Source organism: Lissotriton vulgaris, chromosome 11 (genome assembly GCF_964263255.1).
Source record: "Lissotriton vulgaris chromosome 11, aLisVul1.2, whole genome shotgun sequence".
NCBI classification, from domain to species: domain Eukaryota; kingdom Metazoa; phylum Chordata; class Amphibia; order Caudata; family Salamandridae; genus Lissotriton; species Lissotriton vulgaris.
The window spans coordinates 402,889,593-402,912,743 of record NC_141699.1 but is presented as its reverse complement, the minus strand read 5'-3'; the positions used below and the strand labels follow the sequence as shown (position 1 = coordinate 402,912,743).

The window sequence follows — 23,151 nt, the reverse complement described above, 5'->3', positions numbered from 1 at the left end:
TCATCCCACTTAAAGCCCTGGTTAGCACTAAGGTTCCTCCATTATCTTTAAGTTCACGTCTCTCAACCACTTGTACCCACAGTTTAGGCCCATCTAGAACCCTGACCAGTGGCAAAATTAAAACCCAGTGTGTTACCCGGCAAGCCCATGTAATAGGCGGACCAAGGGTGCACAGAAGGGTGGTGCATGTGACTCCTGGCCTCAATGTACTACGCTTTCTCGCATGCGATTGTTCTAAAATAGACTACGTAAGGGGAAACATCCTTTACAACAAAACTTTTACGACGCAAAGCTATTACAACGCAGGTTTTACTACGCATACGTTTACAACGCATTACACTGGGGGGCGCTCTAGGATAGGGAATACGTTTAATTTACTATCCAACACCTTCCCTAGTGTCCACAGGGACTGGAGTTGGAATAGTAAATTAAACTATTCACTATCCAGCACCCCAAAGTGTCATGCGTTGTAAAGGTATGCGTAGTAAAACCTGCGTTGTAACAGCATGCGTTGTAAAAGCATGCATTATAATGTCATACATCCCTATGTAAGAGTTAATAGGTAACTAAACTTTTTTAGTTTGTGTCTTTTTTCCCATTTTGTATCATCTGTAATAATGACATCACTATCCTTCGGCGGTGATGTCATATCTCTGTGACAAGGAAACCTTCCACAGTACAGTACGTCAAACTTGAGAAATTAGAAATATATTTTTTCCCATCTTTTACAGGCTGGTTGAGACATCTGTGCCCCGCTGAAGGCCACGATTGGCCTGGAGCATACCTCCAAGAACGCGTCTGAGTCCTGAGAGTCAGGTATGGGGGTGCTCCATCTACCTACCGTCTCGTCCCTGGGAATCCGCTGTCTTCCCCTGGTATGCCTCCTCCTTCTCCTGGGGCAGAGCCCCTCAGTCCATCCGCAGACCGTGCTCACTGATGAGGAGATTGAGGATTTTCTGCAAGGCTTCCTGAAGGAGCTGGTTCCCGAAGAGGACGAAGACCCGACTGGACCGGAAGCAGACGGGGACGATGATGAGCCTGTCAGCAGAACAGATATCTCCGAGCCTGACGTGACGGAGGTGAGAGGGAAATTGCCGGGAAAGAAGGACAAAGCAGCCAAAGTTTCAGGAGATCGTGATGATGGTAAGTGTCTATTTCCCATGAAATATGTGCATTGGGGGTATATGGGGAGCAGCACAAACACTGAATAGTGTGAAAAAGGCCGCTTTTATTGAAACAGGTGCGCATCACAGTTATATCCATGGGCCTTTCACTTTACAAACTACAACCTCACTATACAAATATGTTACCTATGTTGAACTATCTCCACCCCCTAAAATCCCCCCACAAACGTCTTAAACATGCAATTCTCTACCTCCTCCTGGGCTGATTCTCAGCAATTGAGACCTTTAATCTCCCGTACATTTTCACAGCAACTATTCACCTGTAACTAACTTAACTTCCTAATTAACCTTAAACATCCTACCTCGTCCAGGTGTGAGCTTGTCTACCTGTTCCCTTTCAGCCTGGATTGCCGCTGTCAACAACAATAAACTTGGCTAAACCATGCCAACTGTTCCTGCACCTGCTTCAAAGCAACAACCATATATAATCTCTTTCATTTTTCATTCCCCTGTACACCTGCTCCAACTCAAAGTCAACCAAAATGCCTTCAAGTAGAGCAAACCCCCCAAAAGAGCCAAATTTTTAAGGAGTGGGTGGGGGGGGGGGGGGAACGCTCTAAGACCTGCTACCAGTCACACACGCACACGCACGCACGCACGCACACACACACAATATCAGAGCAATCGCCTTGACCTCTCCATTCCCCAATTTATCACGGGAGGAAAACCTCCTTGCGGTTGGCTGCCCCCCAAGACCTCATTGCCCAAGGCCAGAAGGAAACACCTAATAAAAAACACAAGCAACAGGGCCGGCTGTAGCGTTGTTGGAGCCAGGAGTGACAATCTGTGTTGGCACACCCAAATGACTCCCTTCTTAACTGATTCCATTACTATCATCCTTCTAGTGCCCAGCTCTCACATTTATTTCATTTTGTTTATAAACGGCTCAGGCCAATGCAGGGTGTCAGAGCGCTTTACATCGCACACATATACATATATACAAACATGAATCATGCAAGTTTTTAAATCAATTTTTAGGGAATGTTACATAAGGGAATATAGGCTCAAAGGTGTTAGAGCCACAAACTAGTAAGCCTTTCATTTTCAGAGCACTCAGATTTCCCATGATCACCATGCGCTTGCACCTGTGCCAGCCCCGTCTTTTGCTTGCCTTGCATTCAGGGATTTTAGACCTGACAATCAGAATAACAATCTCTGAATGAAAAGACAAAACCCTGAACAGGCTGAGCTGCTGGGTAACATGGGGGACCCTGGTGTTCATGACATCTCTCCCTGTGGTGTTTCAAGTGGGTGGCACATGCCTAGGACAAAATGTGCCAGGATATTTTTTTTCGGATTTGTAAAGCGCGATGGCTACCCAGAAACGGGTTTCCCAGTACTAAAGTGTAAAAGGGTAAGTTTGCTTGTGAGGGAAGCATCTAGGTGACAGTTAGGCAGGGGTCATGGATACTTTTGGTCTCTTTTTCTGGGTGCTGTGGTCTTGGTTAGGGCGATCTTTGTTTTAGGTTTCTTTCCAGTTATATTAGGTTAGGTTTTTATTACTGATATTTAGCAGCCGCACTGTTGGAGTTTTTTCTTCTTTGGATGTGGAGCTAGTTTCCTTGCTACAGTAAGGACTGATTGCAGGGAAGCAGAGTCCTGAGGCATGAAGAGGGAAGGCTTGGAGGGTTGCTGGGGTGCATTGGAGGATGTGGCACTTTGAGGGCAATGCTTTGGTCACTTTGAGCGTACGGTACTTGAAAGCAAATTTGGATGGAAGTAGATGTTCAGGTTGTTTAACCGGAGGAGTTTCATAGTTGGGGGAGGTTTATGGGTAGGAAGGGACAGATTTTGCTATGTACTACTGAGGTGGGCTTTTTGCTCATTGTAATGTTCTTGTAATTAGCAGCATACCTGTCCTAATAAAGCAGCCTTTTTCTTTCTAAAAGTGGTCCTGGTTTCTGTGCCCCATCTTGCCCGATGGCGAGCTTTGGGCCATGTTATCACCAAAGACATGGAGTCACCAAGTAGTAACCTTGATGTATTAAGCTCATGCAGTCATCATTTTCAGATACAAACAGTCAAACTTCATTGGGCATTACTTAAACAAGCATTTGCAATGCATGTACAATAGCTCAAACTCTTGTAAATGCCAGACCTATTCAAAGAACCGGTCGCCATTGTCCCGTGCTGCTTAGAAACTGAAAGTGCGCATGGCGCGCTGAAATGTTTCAGGAAAGCATGTCGTGCCTGCAGTCGGAGAAACTATTTAAAGAAAATATTGCTTACAGACTAAAAAAGACTCACGGTGTAACAACCGAAGTAAAAGGGCCAGTCCTTATGGGAGGTTGTGAATGAAAACAAGACGGTACTAAGGAGTGACTAACAAGCCTATTAACGAATCAGAAGCCAGCATTTACGAAGGACAATGACACAAGCCAGTGACAAAACTGGGCGGAGAGTGGACGGGGCTTCTATTTCATATTCCAATACAGCATGGCTCGCAGAGCAGCATGCACTGCCCAGGCTTGACATAAAAATGAAGAATGCTATGGTCTCAGCAGGAAAAGCTTTCTCAGACTTACGGTGTTAGTGTCTCCTCTGGAACTTTTTCGCAGTCTGATGCAACATGCATAGGCACTGAACAAAAAGTGTGTTTTTTCCCCAAATTGTCGAGACAGGGCTGTGTTAGCGGGGCCTCTTTCATCACTTTGACTGACTGCTTTTACAATTTAGCTAGCTCAGGGGGAGCCTGTTTTGGAAGCAGCAAATGGAGTTTCCTGGAGACAGGATGTTCCAGCGGCTGAATGCTGCTGCAAAGAGGCTTCCTGCTGTGGAAAAAGCTCTCCTAGTGCAGTGCAGGGCAACTCTCCAAGCCGTAATTGTGCCAGCACTTTTGCCCAATAAAATGATCAGTCCAAATGTGCTGAAAGCATTCCTAGACACTCAAAAGTCATGCACCGATTCCAGCAATATTTTCCCTTCAGCTGTCTATAACAGTTTTCACCAGGCACTTATCATTTTACAGGTGAGCATCATGGCCCGCCTAAACAGAGTGTACATTGTAGGGCACATAAATGGAGATGCACCTGGTCAACTGAGGACATATGTATTGTTATGTAACATGGATTTGTAGAGCGCGAAACTTGTCACCCGTGAGGGTATACAGGAGCTGGGTAGGTGCGGGTTATGCAAGTAGAATTAGTTGAAGTGCCAGGTTTTCAGAGACATATGACCATGCAATGCAAGAACTCGCCTTCTCATGTGTCTCGAGGGGCTGGCATGATGTTGTTGCCCCAAAATGTCAGGGTTTGATCACTATCCGTGACCGCATGAGCGTTGTTGTCCATCTTTTATTTCTGCGATGAGCAACATTGTGGAAATGAATGACAGTGCTCATTACTAAGTGTCCTTTTGTGGTTACCCGACTGATGTAAATGGAATAATTTTCAGCCATAAAAACATATGTTTATGTCCAAAAATTGCTTTGCAAATTGGACTGTTCATCGGGTTCAAATTGGCCTAGAGGCAAAAAGGCACTGCATGAAGGGCTGATCTGACATGTCAGTGTGTGGGCCATTGTATTGGTTGTTTGTGGGTTTGTTTTATGATCTGCTGGGTTGGTTTTTACTATTGATTTCCATGATATCGCCGAAAACATTGCCTGAAGTAAGCTTACAACCATTCAGTCTTCAATACCTTGCAAGGCATCTATACAGTGTGTCTTTACAAGTTCAAAGCTGCCCCAATTTGCAAACCTGAGGCTCTTTTTTAGCTTTCTAATTCACTGACGGGGGCCACTGTTATTTTTGTGCCTGGGCCTACTTTCTGTCCCAGTCGAACAGTGCAATTTATTTTGCACTTGTTAGTGTTCTCCAGCATAATTTGTATGAAAGTTTTACTGATGTGTTTATGAATATTAAAATTATAAGCAATGAAAAACATTTTGCTTGTATGTAAACATGAAAAAAAACTTATTGCTAGTTAAAACTGTATCTTTCGCCCATTAGACTGATTTAGGTATTTATTTATGTATTTATTTATTTATAACGCTTTATAATACATTGGCTGCAATCTACAGCTTACTTCCATGAAAGTGAACACCAAAGTGCATTGAAGTCTTCTCCCCTGTGATATTGCTTTTTTCTTACTACTAATTTAATTATAAAGGTAATCAGGATTTAAAAAGTTGAGCTTTAAAAAAAATATAGCAATTGTCCCCGCTACTGTGCACTGTTTGGACCGAATTGTTTCTCTTGGATATATAGTTTGGAGGAGTGGTTAGTCCTCACAAACATGTATGGTAGTGTATATAGTGCACTTGTAATAAGGCTGGCCGGATAACCGTCTCATTTGTGACAGAGTAACCCATCTGCCAAATTCTAAATTTGGCCCATTGTCTTTCTGATCATGTCTACCCCCTTGCCTTCAGGCACCAAGACATTCTGAATTCCAAGAGTTATAAAGGTTTGAAGAGTGTCTAACCTAAATGCAAGATATTTTGCCATGATGTTCATGTAGATAATATTAGAGCAATAGCTTTCTCAGACCCACAGTGATATGTCTGCCCATTTAAGTTTGTCTATATATAATTTTGCCATTTTGGAAGCTAAAATATTCCTTTATAAAGTTTTACAGTAAACCACACACACATCTACAAGACTGCATTTCTCACTCTTTGAGACAAGATGGGCATCCAGCGACTCCATCACCCATGTTGCATAACGACTGTTACTGATCCCTGCACACCTTTTAATGAAAACATCCTTTTCCCTAGAAAATTGTGACATTTGTACGAATAGGATGTCAAGGGTGAATTTACCACAATACCACATCCTTTCTTGCAGCCACTTCACCCAGATACTGACTCATTATAGTCCCAATTTCTGCTTGTGGTGTTCTTTTATTCTTCATCTATCTTTTTGCTATCTGTCTTCCTCCAGGACAATGGTCCCCTTACCCAATATTTCTATCTAGTCAGTCGATAGGCTTGTGTTCTCTTATGTGGGTGGCTACCAACTGTCTACTCTAGCGGTGGGGCAGTGTCCTGGTGGTCAGACCTCCCTCATATCGTTGCTAGTCTGGTGGTCAGACCTCCCTCAATTCTTAGCTAGTTCACATACTCACCCGACAGAGATCCCCTCAGGCAGACAGTAACGTAAAGCTTAGGTCATGAATCTAGATGGAGCTGAAATTAACCACCAGGCCTTTCTGGCTTCTTACCTTCATAATGGTGCCCCTTCTGCTGCCTCCTGTAAAAGGATCTATGAGCCTCTCCTTATGGCTGCCACTGATGGACTTTTTTACTGATGGACTTTTGGTACCATTCATGGGAAGGGCCTTCTTTCTGCACCCCACTGCTTATAATACTCTGCACTGTCCGGGGAGGATTAGGGGAGTCCTAACGTGTTTTGCCTCATTAGGCCTCCACAGCTACCCGCTCATACACCTCTCTGAGGAGACCACACTGTTTTTGCAGCATTCTTTTGGTGTCTTCTACCTCGTACAGAAGAACTATATCATCCTGTTAGCTAGATCCGCGTCTATTGCTTTTCTCTGTCTTCAGTAGCTGGGAACACCTTCCCTCATTCTTTGACCTCTTTTCCCTACCAAGGCTGAATTTCTGATGCTGTGTTTGTGTGTGATGTTAAAGGCTTCAGAGCAGAAGCTTGGTCGCAGAGCCTTCTCTGTTCCCCCGGTGTTCTCTGTATGGTTTGACGTAGAGTCACCAGGACTCGAATCTATTGTGGTTTGATCACAGTGATGTCTATGTAATGGGCATGCTTATGGTCTACATTTTGCTCCTCCATGCCACCAGTGTATCATGGCTAACTGCCCATGAATCCGTAGATAAATAATTAAGTCATCTCTGATCTAATACAGGATACAGTGATCCAAGTCCTCTCTTGCAATCACATACAGGATCAGAGAAATCTCTTGTAATCTAATGCAGGTTAAGTGATTAGAGTAATCTAATTCTGAAATGTAATGCAGACAGTTCAAGTTGTTGTCTCCTGTAAATCATGAAGAAAAAGAAAACTACTTAGTTTCCTTCTTTAATCCAGTGTTTAATGGTTTATGATAGAGTACACTAATCATTTCTGTTATCTAATTATCAGTGTCATTTCCTTTTGTTATCTTGTTTAACATTCATTAGTTTCCAAAATGACTAACACATTTGCACAAAAGTAAAGGATATGTAAGTGAACAATAATGCATATCTACTATCCTTAAAAGTCATATTATTGTACATTTCTAAAAGCACATGTATATGAACAGTATGGTACCTCATTTTATCGGCTCCATAAGAGTTTTAAAATGTCCTAAAGAAGTCATTACTGATTGAAACGATGGCAAAATAGTTAGAACAATGTGCTTATGTAAACTAAGGCAGGATAAAACAATCAAAGTAATCTCCTTCTGTACTCCATAGAAATACAGAGGATCTGGAGTAATCTGTATTCTAACTCTGAGCAAACAAAATAATTTCATTTTGTAATCCAGTGCATGGTGATGTGGTTGGAATAATCTAATTCTTCAATGATTGCAGGGTTACATAGTTGCGGTCCCTGGATGCTGAACTTAATAGTTTAGGAACATTAGAGAGGTACATTGGAGCAAAGTTAAAGATGCAATTATGCTTTTGACCGAGGAGAGTTGCCCCTGTGATCCAAAACAGGATTAAGTAATTATAGTATTCTCATTTCATCTAAATCAAGGTACAGTAATCACAGTAATTATCTATAATCGAATACAAGGTAAGAAGACTACACTGTTTTCACACTTAAGTAATTGGAGTATATTTTATCTAACGTAAAATAGAATATACCAAGCCTCTTGTGTAATATATTACAAGGCAAAGTAAACCTAATCTTTTGCATTTTATTTCATGATCAAGCACTCACAGTAATCTGTTTCTGTAAACTCCTGAATTCTAAAGTACGCAGAATATTCTATTTCCTTAAGTAGTCTAGTAATCTTGAGTAATTCAGTGAAGGGTAATGGTACTACTGTGATCTCTTTCTGCAATCAAATGCGAGGAAATATAATCTGAATGTTTTTTTCTCGATTCAATGCCGTGTGAGATATCCAGAGTAACCATTTTAATTAATCTAATGCAGCGCAATTGCTTTCTGTAACTGAATGCAGTTTAAAGAAATTAAAACAATCTTCAGTAATGTAATGACGGACATAGCAATATGTGCCCTCTGATACAAGGTAGCATAAATGGAGAACGCTTGTTTTGTAGCTCAGTGCCAGTAACGTAATCGCAATGATCTCCTTTGCCCTAATCACAGGGTAATCAGCTTAATCTGTTTATGTAAGATGATGCAGACTACATTTGTATTATGTGGGAAAGTAATAAGAGCAATCATCTACTTTACAATGTATGAAGAAGTAATCACTACAAGTGCCTCCTGGACTCTGATGCAGTTTGTACTCCTGCTTTCCTTCCTGTATCCCTTCTGTGTCTATCTCCCATGACAACTGCACATGGTGTATGTGCTCACAGTGTCTTAGGGTAGCTTGCACTTATGTAGGTGCTCCTGCTGTTCCTGTGTGTGTATATAAGGGCGCTTTGTCCTGTTCCGCCTTCCTGTACTTGTCCTGCGTGTAAAGTTTACTTTGCTGCGGGCTATGCTGCACTATTTATGTGGGTGAGTCCATGCTTTGCTCGGCCAGTGTTGTCCTACTGAATCCTGAGAATACCTTCTCACTATACCATCGCCCAAATCATTGGCTTAGACAATGTTATAGCATGGCTGGCAGGTGTGCAAGATGAGCCGAGGGTGATGATGTGGGTACGCTATCTCCTACACAATCTGCATAATAGTGGTGCCCAACTTGCGGGGGCAGGGATGGTGTCGACGTCAAAAGCTATGGGGTAATAGGTCCCTAGAGGCAAGGTTCAAAATACTCAATTTTCCATGAATCCTATGAGTTACAGGAATAATGCAATAATAAGCAAAATCAGAAAAATAGTCTCAAATGCGCAGCAGATCAACTGAGAATCGGGCAGCATCTCTAGTAGAAACTCATAAGTCTCAATCTGGCTCACCCCCAAATTCAAGGGGTTTATCTAGCCAATTTCGCTTTTGAAAATGAGAGAAACTGCAATGTCAGCACGGTGTGTAAGCAAAAGTATCTATTTGTTGACAAATCACTGTAGTGTTTTAAAATGCCATATAAAGTTACCATGTTAGCACTATTCCCTAATTTGAATATATTAAACTTTTTCTGACCTAATGCCCTCAGAGGTGGTGGAACAAAGATGCTACAATGAACAATGGAAATAATCATGGTGGTCAAGTCTTCAGTGACCACGCAGGAAGAGCCTCGAAAGTAACAAATGTTGGGCTTTCTCCGTAGTTTCTTCAAGAACAGCAAATTATTGCAGAACAAAGAGTGCACATTTTGGTGCCTGTGGTATCAAGCAAGAAAAATGATCACCCAATCAACACCAGGAAACGGCAGCCATACTGTTAAGATGGACTCTCTGCCTTACTGAAGCCTAGATTCGTCACACTGAAACATTACAACACGTAATAATGATTTTGTTTAAATTGCAATAACTTCATGGAAATGCTCATATGTAATTCAAATGTGGAATAACTTCCACAGTGATGATGCGGTAGTCATTGACTTGGTCAAAAGTAATTCCGGATGTTGCAGTATCCCTCCATGAAAGCTTCCTTTCTTACAAGATCTTGATAACACTGTTCTTGAGTTGGATAACTTATGTCACAGCTTGTTTTGCTTTTTAGAATTGCCTTTTAGGTCAGTGTACATAATCTGTTGCAGCTTGTTTACAATTCAAGACCAACCTCCTTGGTTTTCTAGATCACAGCCACCTCAGTATTGTAAAAAAAAAAGCCCTGGGATCACTATATCAGCTTCTTCTGCCAGTGAGCACCAGCTCACTTGGCATTCTAGAACGAGCTTTAAGGATACCTTATCTGCTATCAATATTTTTTAGAAAGTACTTATATATTCCCTCTGTCGGCTATGTAGCAAAATGCTTAGCTTTCATGAAAAACTTTTTAGGTTATGGCAACTTTTTCCCTGCATGACTGGCATTTTTTAAATACTTACTATCCAAATGAGCCTGCTATTCTATAGTTTGTTTAGCATTCAGAAATCCTTTGTATTACAGTGACTCCTGTGCGCAACCTAGTCAGTATTTTACATATGGTAAGGATTATGTTGCTGTGCTGTTAAAGCAAACACAAGGAGATGATGGACGGAGCGCTGAAACCTTTCAGACACCCCCAGTCACTATTAGATCTGGGTTGAATGCATCATCATTCTTTTGCTCACTTTGCCACCCAGTTTAGACCCAGTCATATGCAAATCAGTTTTGACCCTGTGCCTCATGGGAACAGTTGAGCCCGAACTGCCAAGCCGGGTCTTCCCTGGACCAGAAAGAAGCATCCTGGGACTGGTTTTGGGACATCGCCCTTCAGCAGCCAGGCTAGCTTGAATCCAGTGGCAAGGTGAGCAAGGGATCCACGTCTGGACATACCCTACCAACTCGGGGCACAGTTTTCCCAGTATTGTTCAACTTTCTCTATTTCACATTATCTGCTATGCAATCTTGCTTAGCAGTTCAGAAGGTTGTCTTGAGTCACCCTCCTGCAATTTCACAGTTTGGTTAATGTTCTAGAAGTCTAGTCACCAGGCCTGTTATACTCGATATTGTGACACTTCTGTTCTTTATGTCAGCTCCTGTGTGTGCTGATAACCACCACCCTGCTGCCCCCTCACCCAGCTACCAGTCTGAGGAAATCTATTAGCATTCTGTAAAAACATCTGAAGTCACTGTGCCTGCTGAATGACAGCTTGCCTTGTAATCTAGAAGCATATGCAATAAATTGATCAAAATTGCTCGGAGAATCAGGTGGCCATTAAAGACAGCAATTGGAGTATTTTCATATCTTTCAGTAGAATGGGGCCCATCTGCACACACTTGTGGTGGCTTTGTGAACTTAGAAGCCCCCCTGGGCAGGCAGTGTCGCTGGGAGCTTGAATTTTGATCATACGAACTCGTAAAACCCAAAGGGTTTAATCATGTCCTTTCATGTGCTTTTAAAGCGGGCCTCTCTGTTTCCTTGCCTTAGATTAGCCCTATCTAAAGAAAGAAAATAACGGGGTCGAACCATGGCTTTGATGCCGGAAAGTAATGCAGGCCGTCGCGTCTTTGATGCTATTGCAGGCCGGCGCAGACCCCCGGGCGAGGAGGGTCCCTGTGTTTACACAGAGAGACAAAGCGCCTAGACTGCGCCGCAGCCGCTGCGTCTGTAGCGCAGGATGGTTGCGGCCGAGGCGCTCACGTCCTGGTCGCGTGCCTGTGGCCAGGGCACGGCCCTTTAGCTGGCATTCTGCGAGGAGGAGGCTGTACCGGGTCATTATCTCGAAATGCCTGTGCGCAGGGCCTCAAGTGCCTGCCCGAGCCCTTGAACCTCCGGTCTCGGCCGTGTGAAAACCACAGGCGGCCTGCCCTCACGCAGTCAAAGGTCAAAGTGCAAAAGAGATCGCAGTGGAATTGTGACCAGCTGCAGGGGGCGCGAGGGCACGACGAGGAGGTTAACAGGGCAAGGAAGCAGAGTGGTTCCTCCCGGGTTGGTTTTTAGGTCTGGTGGTGCGTGTTAGCCAATACCTTTTGATTTTACTAAAGCTACATATATATGGCTTTCAGCCGGCCCTCTTCATCCAGTGGTCAGTTGTGTGATTTACAGTTTTCTTTCTCTCACTGAGCATACCTAAAGGGGCAATGGGTCAGCTCTCTTCTGCACTTGGCTAGATTCACCGTGAATAATGTCACAAGGAGCACATCCATGCACACGCTGTTCCCTTCAATGCCCAGGACTACTATAGCTTTTTTGTGCTTTTTGAGTTCAAATCATATTTTTGCTTTCAACCAATTATTTTCATATTGACAAGGGCCCGGCCGCTTCCCCAACAATAAAATTGTACAAAAACCATGGTAAATGAAAACAGGTATTGACAAAGTCAAATGGCTGACAGCCAACACCTGACCTATTGACTGTGCCAATGCTTATTTGTCACTGAGTTCTCTTCTGGTCTAAGGGCATTGGAGTTAAGAGATGCAGCCACAGCCCTGTTAAGTGAGCATCATGCCAAGTGTGATTGTGACTGTGCAGACAGTCTTAGGGCCTGGTTTAGAGTTTGGCGAATGGGATACTGTGTCACAAACATCGCGGCACCGTATTACAAGGGCATTATATCTTACGGCACTTGTAATACAGCGGGTGGGATATCGGTCATGCTTTTGACCCTGTATCCCACCCACCCACCCAACTCTAAATCAAGGCATTAGGTTCTTGGCCACCAAGATGTTGCATGACGAGATTTTTGAACCCCTAATTGTAATTTTGAAAGCCAGCATTGGCTAGAGATGACACACATGATATGAATATACCAGCTAATCTGGAACACAAAAACAACAGGATTTTACAAGCATTGGCAAAGCCAATAGGTTTGGGCCTATTGTACTAGCACACGTAGTGTTAGCATATTATAGCTCGATACGCAGGAGACCAGAGGGGGCTGTAGTTATAGAGTATCCCCTCGTGCAATGAGCAGTCTTGAAGCAATTAAGTGGAAGGATACACCCCAACACCCAATAGCATCAGTTACCAGATGAATACTTCACTGTGCACAGCCAAGACGTATTGACAAAGTTTCAAAGTCAAAGACTGAAAGAGGTTGGTCGAAGGAAGGCAGTGGTTAAAAGTGGCTAAGCAGTGCTCACGGGTTGGATGACATTACAACGCATGCTTTTACTACGAATGCCTGTACATCGCAAGTTTTACAACGCATGCTGTTACAACGCGTAGTGTGGAGGGGTGCTGGATAGTGAATAGTTTAATTTAATATTCCAACTCCAGTCCCCGTGGATAGTAGGGAAGGTGTTGGATAGTAAATTAAATCTATTCCCTATTCTAGAGCGCCCCCCAGCGCAATGCGTTGTAATGACAAGCGTTGTAAAACTTGCGATGTAAAGGCATGCGTCGTAAAAGTTGCGTTGAAAAGGATGTTCCCCGTGCTCACGCTCTGCAGTGCTTAAATTGTGCCGGTGCTTTCAGGTTCTGTGCACCTGCACCTATTTCTCAGGGCCGGGTCTATTGAATTTTTCTCCGAAGCACAGCCAGCACTGTGCACAGGCCATTAAAATGCCCCTGCCCCAGAGCGAGGCTGGTGCACCTGCACGTTCAGATTTGGTTCATGCTGCCAGTATGTGGTAGCTTTGATGCACGCCAGTGCCTGGTCTCAAGGGCGGGGGACATGCGGGTGTGTTGTGTCATTTGCAGTATAAACTTCACCGTATTACAAGAGTATTATATCTTATGGCACTTGTAATACAGCGGGTGGGATATCCGTCATGCTTTTGACCCTGTATCCCACCCACCCACCCAACTCTAAATCAAGGCATTAGGTTCTTGGCCACCAAGATGTTGCATGACGAGATTTTTGAACCCCTAATTGTAATTTTGAAAGCCAGCATTGGCTAAGGATGACACACATGATATGAATATACCAGCTAATCTGGAGCACAAAAACAACAGGATTTAACAAGCATTGGCAAAGCCAATACGTTTGGGCCTATTGTGCTAGCGCAAGTAGTGTTAGCCCATTATAGCTCGATATGCAGGAGGGATTCAGCAGGAGCACAGAGGGGGCTATAGTTATAGAGTATCCCCTTGTGCAATAGGCTTGTTTTCAGTATACACTTGAAGGAAAGATGATTTTGTTCAGCCCTGAGGATCAGACCTAGGAAATCCCAATATTTGACAGGCGAGATCGAAAAAGCCCAGATGTCGAAAGAGACAATATGGACTTAGGCAGGTCAAGGACCAACGGATAACTGACCTAAAGGTGCAAAAGGGGCATTGAAAAGAGAACTTGGATTCAATAAATTGTGGAGATTCAGCATTGGTAGATTTATGCACTATGGTCATAGCTTTAAAGATAACTCAGGACTGAATGGGCAGCAAGTGCAGAGGTAAGGCAAGAGGGTCAATGTAAGCTGGAGATGCCTTTCATTGTGCGGGCAGCTAGGTTCAGAAAGAGCTAGACAGGGGCGAGCTTTCCACCAGCTGCCAAGACACCGAGGTGGAAGTGGATTTATCACTTTGATTTGTAGGTTTGTCTCAATGATTGGCTGGATCTCTTTTACAATTTTGAAGTGGACGAAGCAGGTTTGGGCAACTCTGAACTTTGGGCATCTAATAAGAGGTTATGAACTAATAGGATCCCACAAATTACGAACCATTTCAGCTAAAATATGGGGCCCCCAATATTTTTGCGCCACAGAGAGGCATCTAATTGTGTTTGGGCTGCTGGGAATAGTAGGTCCTCTGTCTGCATAGGATACAGACTCAGAAAGTTGTTCGGCATCCTCCATTGCACAATGATCAGTGCTTTGGACAAGGGGCTCTCCTTCTGACCCAATTGGAGTATAACTGGGTGATAAGGAAATCGAAAATCAGCTGAGTGTCCTCTGTGTATGATTAGAAAGTAATCCCTTCCTTCTCCTGTTTCTTATTGGTGACATCTCAAGTCACAGCACAGATTCTCCAGACCTTAAGGCTCGGATACACTTGATTCCTTCTCACAGCCCCAGAAAAGCTCCTTAACAATTAATCTGTTCTGAGTTCTCCTCCTGTAGAACTGGTGTCTTGAATGCCTCTTTAACCAACCTGTATGATGCCATCCACTGGATTTTCTGTGGGGACTATGAATGTGCTAATATCCTAAATGAATTTAGTGCACTTGAGAGATCACATAGGATGCACGTTTTTGGGAACCCTAATTATTTTTCCCTGGCAAACTTTTACCCGGAGCAAGAGACAGAGAAAAACACAGAAAGAAGACAGACGAAAAAACAATGACAAGGGAAGAAAGCAGAGCTGAAAAAGAACAAGAGTGAGGTAAAGAGGCCGGGAGTGTCTGTTGGTTGATTAAAGAGACAAGAGGTGGACTCAAGGCTAAGCCTTGTGGGTATTTGTTACCCTGACGTTCAGTGGCACCAGCAACAGGATTCTGAGCAGAAGTTTGGGACCCGGCACTTAGGGCCTCATTAGGATGATGAGCGGACTGCCACCGACAGGCTCTTTTCCGGGCGACAGCACAAGCCGCAATAGAAAAAGGGATCTTTCTGACCGCCTACACCGCAGTCGCATCATACTTTTGCAGGCGGAGCTGCCGACTACTTGGCGGCCGGTCTCCATCTCGCTACAATGGCAGCCAGACGCTCTCCGGCGGTCATTGTAATGAGGCCCTAGGTCTTTTACAAATTGCACACTGCTCCTAGAGATTCCTAGTGGTTGTTGTCATATCCTAGTATTCCATAGTACTATCTTGTAGGAACAAGAATATTATAAGTATGTTGCATAGGAATCCTCTTATTGACCTGTCCTACAGTTCACCTGGGGATTTTCTTATGTTCCTTAAAGGAACTCAAATAAACTAGTATTCAGTTCTTTAAAAGTGGAGCCATCATCCCTTTCCTCAAAAGGATGTCTGTATGTCAGTCTTCAGAATACAACTATTGATCTACTGCTAACTTCCTCTTTGTGGAGATAATGCTAAAAGCACTTGCAAAGCCAATAGGCCTGGCCCTGGCTAGCCTGCAATGTTTTATTATGTATTTATTGCATACATCTGCAATAGGAAAACAATAGTAGAAATATAAAAAAATAAAGGAGTAGCCCAACAACCCATGTACACGAGACCTCGTCCTAAAGTGCGCTCCTTTCAGGCAGCAGTGCAGACGCGAGCAGGCAAAATGCAGTCACTCATCATACAAGTCAGCCAATACCTCAGTAGAGTGACCCATTGTCCCATGCTTTATGCTGTGATGGGCAGAAGCAAAATGTGTATGAAAGTAGAGCAGACCTAACGATGGCTGAATTGAAAGCCCTATAAGTACGTATATATTTTTATTGTGAATTTGTTGGCAAACATGAGGGTGGCTATCTGAGCAGTGTTTGTCATTTATTTAAAACCCCATGTAGGCAAAATAATTGTAACGAGGCGACCATACTACCAGTAATACTACTAGTACTATGAATACTACACTCATACTACTACCAGGGCTTTAAGTCAGCTGCATTTTTTAGTAATACATAGGCTTTCTATGAAACATTCAGAATTTGATGGGGCAAAGTTTTCCAAAATGTAAAGAATCCACAACAACATCCCTGACCCTGGGACTAACAGGACATTCAGGAGGGACCGCTATCACCACCACCTTTCGTCCACTTGTGGGCTAGGAAGTAACATGCCATACAGCGAAAATGCTGAGAATTTTGGAAAGCTTTGAGATGAAAACCTCAATCTAGAAACGCGAGTAGAGTCGGCGGTAAAAGCGGGTAATTTATAAATGGCGATTCAGCGGAAAATACCTCTATTCCTTTTGGATAATGGCAGAGTGCTGGTTGTGGGTACACTCATTAATAGTCGCTAAGTCTACTTTAGATCCCTCTCTGCAAAACTTCCTCATAAATCAGTAGTTTGCTAAGAATATTACAGAACTTTGCCATCAACCAGAAGCTAAATGCAAGCACTGGGAATACAACCTGGAGCACCAAAGACCCCTCCAGGGTAATGTTTGTATGCATCATTGGTTTAACCATGCTTTACGCATCATTTGTTTAACCATGCTTTACGCATCATTTGTTTAACCATGTCTTGTTCCCACAGCCCTGAAGCTTCAAAGTTCTGTTTCAGCAAGAGTCAATTTTACAAAACAGTGTTACAATTTGCATTGATTGACTTTGGATTTTGGCGGATTCAGGCTTCGAGGGTTTAAATTGGTTGCTCTCAGGCTAAGCACAGATTTCTACAGCAGGCACAAACTACCACATAATGAGCCATCCTGCAAGATTGTGTGGGGCAAGTTTTCCAGGTGCTGGCATGTTCGTCCTACTTCTCTTTTCGTGACTCAATTACAATATCCTTTCGGTGTTTCCCATTGTGTGGTAATACATTCCATCAATGTCCAATCATGAATGACCCCAGTGTCAAACTAATAGTGCAATCAGCGAGGAATCTTCCTGTGGTTGGCACTAAATTAAATGTTCAAGCCATAAGAAATCCGATGCGAAAGTAAATGTGCACCCATAGAGAGACATGGTGTCACTTGGGCCTGTGGTGCCAAGCACTTGCTATCAATGAGAAATATGAAGAAAAATGATTACTCATTAATTTAGGTTTTGTGAGGTGCGCAACTTTGTGTTGAATTGCGTTGCGATCATTGAAGAATCATTACTTATAAAGAACCATGAATTAATCTGTTGTGAGATTGTAGATTTAACCCTGTAAGTTGACTGTCACACAGGCAACTGGTCAGATGCTGGCTAATAAATAAATACACAACCAGTGGTTTGCAGATCAGAGATTCAGAGGGTGTGCAAAGTCCTCATTGCACACAGTTTATAATTTGTTTTCCCGGTAGTATTCTCTACCTGGACAGGGCCAGCACTTTCATAAGGTGAGACAAAGCAGTAGCCTTTGGGTACCACCTAGTGGTGATACCAACTTCTAACATAAGGCGTGAAAATTTATTTTTTATCTGTGTAATGGAGAGCACTACTGAATAAACAAAAGCTAATAATCTTTGCACAGCTTCTCTTCCTATGGAGTATTGGCTCTTTTTCACTGGCTCACGAGTAATGTAGAGTTAGTGTTGTTAGTTCACCAGTTAGCACGCTTCCTAGCCTTTTTCATCCCTAGGTTCCTGTAACTAGTTTGGTACAATTTCTTTGACGGGCACGATACATAACCCTCTTTTTGAAAAGAGAATTGCTAAGGCTCCAGCTAATTATTACCTGATGTCACTTTTAGATTCAGTCTCTAAGATCTGCACTAAATCCCCACTTCAAAGAATAACTCATTTGCTGCAAGAACTCAATCTAATCTCTTGGGGGCAAGGCTGCTTTTGAAGTGTCTAGTCAACTTTAGACAGCTGCTTTCTCCTGTGGGTGTTTGCCGGAGATCAATGCAGCAGTGGGGGCATCTGTGCTGGTGCTTTCTTGATTTCCGGGTACCATTTGATAGAGAAGATCAGCTAATAGCGTGGGAGAAACTGGAATGATGGACTAGGCCCCAAGGTTTATTAGCATTCCTGCAATCTCCTCCTAGTTATATTTTTACTCTGGTATAGCTTGATCCTGTGGACCAGTTTTCCAATTGTAGTAAGCAATATGGGTTTGAAAACTATGACCCTTCCATGTTAATTGTTTTGTCAATGCCTTTGATTGGGAGATCCTTAATTAAAAACAGGTTGGGCTCCACTGACTAGAAATCTGATTAATAGGCTAACCGTCAATGTAAAGAAAACTAAAGCAATGGTCTTTAGTGGGTGTGGAGCTAGGGAGCGTGGTGGTATGCAGCAAAAGAGTGGAGAGTGTAACATTTTAGAAATCCTTAGGAGTGGCAATTTCATTCTCTTTCTTGGTCAATACATCTTGACCTGATCCTTTCTCGTGCATTTGCTTCTGTTTATGGCCTATCACAATAGGATTTTCCTTATGGTGGTTTACAAGTTTATTGCTAATAAATGCACTTATAGGGGTGTTATCCCACAGATTGTGTTTGGAGCAGAACACCTCCAACTGGGCAATCTGGTTATATTTAATCTTTGTGAAAGAAAATGTTTGAAAAGACTTTTCAACCTTCTTCCAAGTTGTATGGTGCTGGCACATAGGTTAAAGGTAGGCATGCATTCCAGGACGGCTGTGGGTCTTGCTTGTTTATTATCTTTGGTACCTTTACCTTCGCATTTTACTGACCAACCTAATATCTCCCCGGGCACTAGGAAAAGTTGTCTACTGATCATAGAGTGCATTCTCAATATATTGGGCCATTAATGTGTCCATCTGTAGCTATTTTTAAGGATTGCAGCCTTTCTGAATTGGGCTCACTGGCCCCAGTTAAAGGCCATCTACATGAGCAGATGAAGGTGGTAAGCACGAAACAATCATAATCGAGCTTTAAGCTATCTGCTGTTGTTGCGCTAAGTGCAGGTAGAGAGTATATGTTTTCTTACGCAGATAAGTGTGTCATAAAAGACTAAGAATAGAGGTTTTGAGATTCCTAATTCGAATTAATCCAGATTGGAATAATGTGGTCACGTGACCTTGTGATGAACTTGATTCAGTTTATTAAGGGGTGGGATCTAGTAACTGGTTTGGCCCAATTTTTAAAATTGAGATCAAATAAAATGTTATGTATTTCCTATGAAAAATTGCTGTCCATAGACATTTTAAGTAGTATTTGGTGACAGTTTTAAAAGGCAATGTGTCTGAAAGAAACAATATCTTTAATATTAAAAGCACAAATACAGCACACCTTTCGCTTTCAATCTAGATTAAAAATAGATTAAATAGATTTAAAAAATCTGATAAAAAATCTAGATTAAACCATTAAGAATGTAAATTCAACGAAATGTATTAAACTAAAAAAGTCATTGATTATACAATTGAATACGAGGAGAGAAATGGAGGGTAAATTGCTCATGCCTGACGAGTTGTGTGCATAGTGGTTGCTGTAGTCCATTCAATCCAGCTTTAATCATTCACAACCTCATAAAATTGAATAAAGTTATACGCGTGCTTGAACATCCAGTCTTCAGTGTCTTCCTGTAAACATGGTCTTAGGAGTAGGAAGAGTTTATTCCACAGTTTTTGACCATGTACCCACTGGGCTCAATCCTCATGTTTTTGTTTGTTAAATTTATGCTGATGGATGATCTGAGGCTTGCTTGAGCGGTGGGTCCGCAGTTTCTGCAGCAATCTAGGGTCCTTGTTCCTCAATGCCTTGTGATGGTGCTTACATCCTGGAACTCTGTCAATACCGCCAGCGCCAGTAAAGAGTTATCAGTGCACTTTTGCTCAGGTGGAGGGCACACCTTTCAACTTTATGTACTTACTCCCTGCAGTCTGATAGTCACATTTTAGACAGGTTAATATATACACCAAGGTGCACTAATCCACCGGTGACAGGAATAAACATTTCTCTAGCATCACCATGATAGCTCCAAATTGGAGCCCCTGATCACTGTATTGACCTGGAGATGTAGATTAACTTCGAATTGAATAATCCTTTGGGTTGCTGTCTTCCTATGCTGGGACAGGAGCTTCCCTCTACGCGATGGGCCATTTATCGAGCATGACACCATTGCTAAGCCTTTGAAGTACTTGGAGCATTGTTTTAGCTCCATCAAGACAGCGGAAGTACTCCCTCAGGGAACCGTGGTTGGATTTAGATCAAACAAGCCCACAACCCCTTCCCACAGCTTATAAAGCTGTCCTTGTATATAAAGCCAGAGACAAACCTGTCCCACATGCCAATCAAAGTCTGAAAGGGTTTATTAACAAAAGGAACGTTCATTACCTAGGAATTACACATGCAGCCACCTCGGGGCTCCCCAGCAAACAATGACTGAGCAAGCTCTGCAAGCAAAGACAAAGTACAAGCTTGTAGATTTCTGCATGCAGGCTTCCAGTGAAGGTCACGTGACTTCATAGAACAAAGGGACTGCACAGATGTCTAGGTCTGAGATCATGAGAAAGGAAGAAAATGACCCACGTTGTAACAAGACTATAAACTTTTTTTGGCTAAGCATGTTAATCAACACTTCCTTGTCTTGGAAGCCAGGACGGAAACAAAATGAGGATGGAAAAGTCAGCAATGGGCACTACCTTTAGGCATGATTAGCATGACCAAAAAACACAGATGCAACAGTTACAGTTACGGAAAGGCAATATAGCGCATTTTACAACATTGTCACCAGAAAACCCTATCAGACTGCAGCTAGCCATCAAAAAAGATTAAAAGCTATTATTAAATGTGAAACGTCTGAAAAAGCTTGGGTGAGTGTCTTCACCTCACCCCACCACTGCCCCACTCCAAACTCTCCATTCTCCTACCTGCTCCTGTAGAGCTTTCAACTGATCCACAAATTGCCAGTGTCACCTACCTTCATAAGCGGACACACAAACACACTCTCTCTCTCTCTCTCTCTCTCTCTCTCTGCTGGACACTCCGAGAAGGGAGGTAGAGAGGTGAAAGGGCTGTCGGAGAGGGCATGTGAAGAAGGGAGTGAGCCAGTAGGGCTGTTAGGGTAAAAAATAGGTGGAAGGTAGGAATTACTGGAGAGCTGTGATTGATGGGGATTCAACATTGGAAGAAGATAGATGCTAAACAGATTGGGTAGTTCAGCTGGAGCTAAAAGACAGGAGGAAGTGCTGGTATGAAGGAGCAAGGAGGGTGGAAGCTAAAGGTGGGGAGGAAAAGAAAAGCTGCGGTGAAATCGGGAGAGCGAAGCTGAGCTGATGGGGGATGAAGTTTGAAAAGTGGAGCATATTAAGAACCGGCTAAAGCAAGGAGTGCCTGAAGAAAGAGGGAGAGAGATGCTGACCTAAGAGGAGGGAAAACGGATCTCAGGCGGCGGAGGAGGAAGGGATCTGTATCGAGGAAGAGAAAAAGTAGAGACTTATTTGCTGGAGTTAAGAATAGAGACAGAAGGCTGATAAGAAAGGCAGAATTAAGAGGCAAGTGGAGTACTGTAAAATGGCAATAGTGCCATAGTTGGGGCTGAACGAGGAGCTGAATTTCCAGGGATGAAGGAGGAGAAGGGAGCATGGTGTGTATTGGGAGAGTGTGGGGTGCACTGGGAGAGCGTGGGATGTATTGGGAGAGCGGGGTGCATTGGGAGAGCGTGGGATGTATTGGGAGAGCGTGAGGCGCACTGGGAGAGCATGGGGTGTATTGGGACAGCGTGGTGTGGGGTGCATTGGGAGAGTGTGGGGTGCATTGGGAGAGCGGGGTGCATTGGGAGAGCGTGGGATGTATTGAGAGAGCATGAGGCGCACTGGGAGAGCGTGGGGTGCATTGGGAGAGTGTGGGGTCCATTGGGAGAGCGTGGCGTAGGGTGTATTTGGAGAGCGCGGGGTGCATTGGGAGAGTGTGGGGTGCATTGGTAAAGTGTGGGGTGTATTGGGAGAGCGTGAGGTGCATTGGGAGAGAGTGTGGGGTGCATTGTGAGAGCATGGAGTGCATTGGGAGAGCGTGGGGTGCATTGGGAGAGAGTGTGGGGTGCATTGTGAGAGCATGGAGTGCATTGGGAGAGCATGGGGTGCATTGAGAGAGTGTGGGGTGCATTGGGAGAGCGTGGGGTGCATTGGGAGAGGGCGGGTGCATTGGGAGAGCAGTGGTTCATTGGGAGAGCGTGGGGTGTATTGGGAGAGCATGGGGGTGCATTGGGAGAGTGTGGGGGTGCATTGGGAGAGCGTGGGTGTATTGGGAGAGGTTGGGGTGCATTGGGAGAGCGGGGGTGCATTGGGAGAGCATGGGATGGATTGGGAGAGCATGGGGCGCATTGGGAGAGTGTGGGGGTGCATTGGGAGAGTGTGGGTGTATTGGGAGAGCGTGGAGTGCATTGGGAGAGTGTGGGGGTGCATTGGGAGAGCATGGGTGTATTGGGAGAGCTTGGGGTGCATTGGGAGAGCGGGGGTGCATTGGGAGAGCAGGGGTGCATTGGGAGAGCATGGGATGTATTGGGAGAGCATGGGGTGCATTGGGAGAGCGTGTGCTGCATTGGGAGAGTGTGGGGTCCATTGGGAGAGCGTGGCGTAGGGTGCATTGGGTTAGCGTGGGGTGTATTGGGAGAGCGTGGGATGTATTGGGAGAGCGTGAGGTGCATTGGGAGAGTGTGGGGTCCATTGGGAGAGTGTGGGGTGTATTGGGTGAGTGGAGAGGTCTCAAAACTCACCCGGAGCGCTTGCTAAAGTCAGATTGTTGCTAGGCGTCACAACAGTGGCCTCCGGGTATTTAAGGAGGTCATCCAGTGAAGACAACACCTCTCTTTACCATGTCCTGCATCACTAACACTTACCATCATTAAGCATCTAGCATTCTGCTTTGGCTAATGAGGGCACCTGGGGTAGAGACCTGCTATGATGTTGTTTACAGATAACCCCTTTAATGTGTAATGCGCCTC

The 23,151-nt window shown here is 43.8% G+C and overlaps 1 protein-coding gene across 2 annotated transcripts in view; it reads left to right on the top strand.

The window, feature by feature from the left end:
• AEBP1 (AE binding protein 1) overlaps positions 1-23,151 on the top strand; it is a 243,616-nt gene that overhangs the window by 10,608 nt on the left and 209,857 nt on the right. For both annotated transcript variants that reach the window (XM_086943442.1, XM_086943443.1), the window contains exon 2: positions 732-1,143. In XM_086943442.1, coding sequence (XP_086799568.1) covers positions 819-1,143 — 325 coding nt within the window. In that variant the 5' untranslated portion in view covers positions 732-818. The remainder of the gene's footprint in view (positions 1-731; positions 1,144-23,151) is intronic.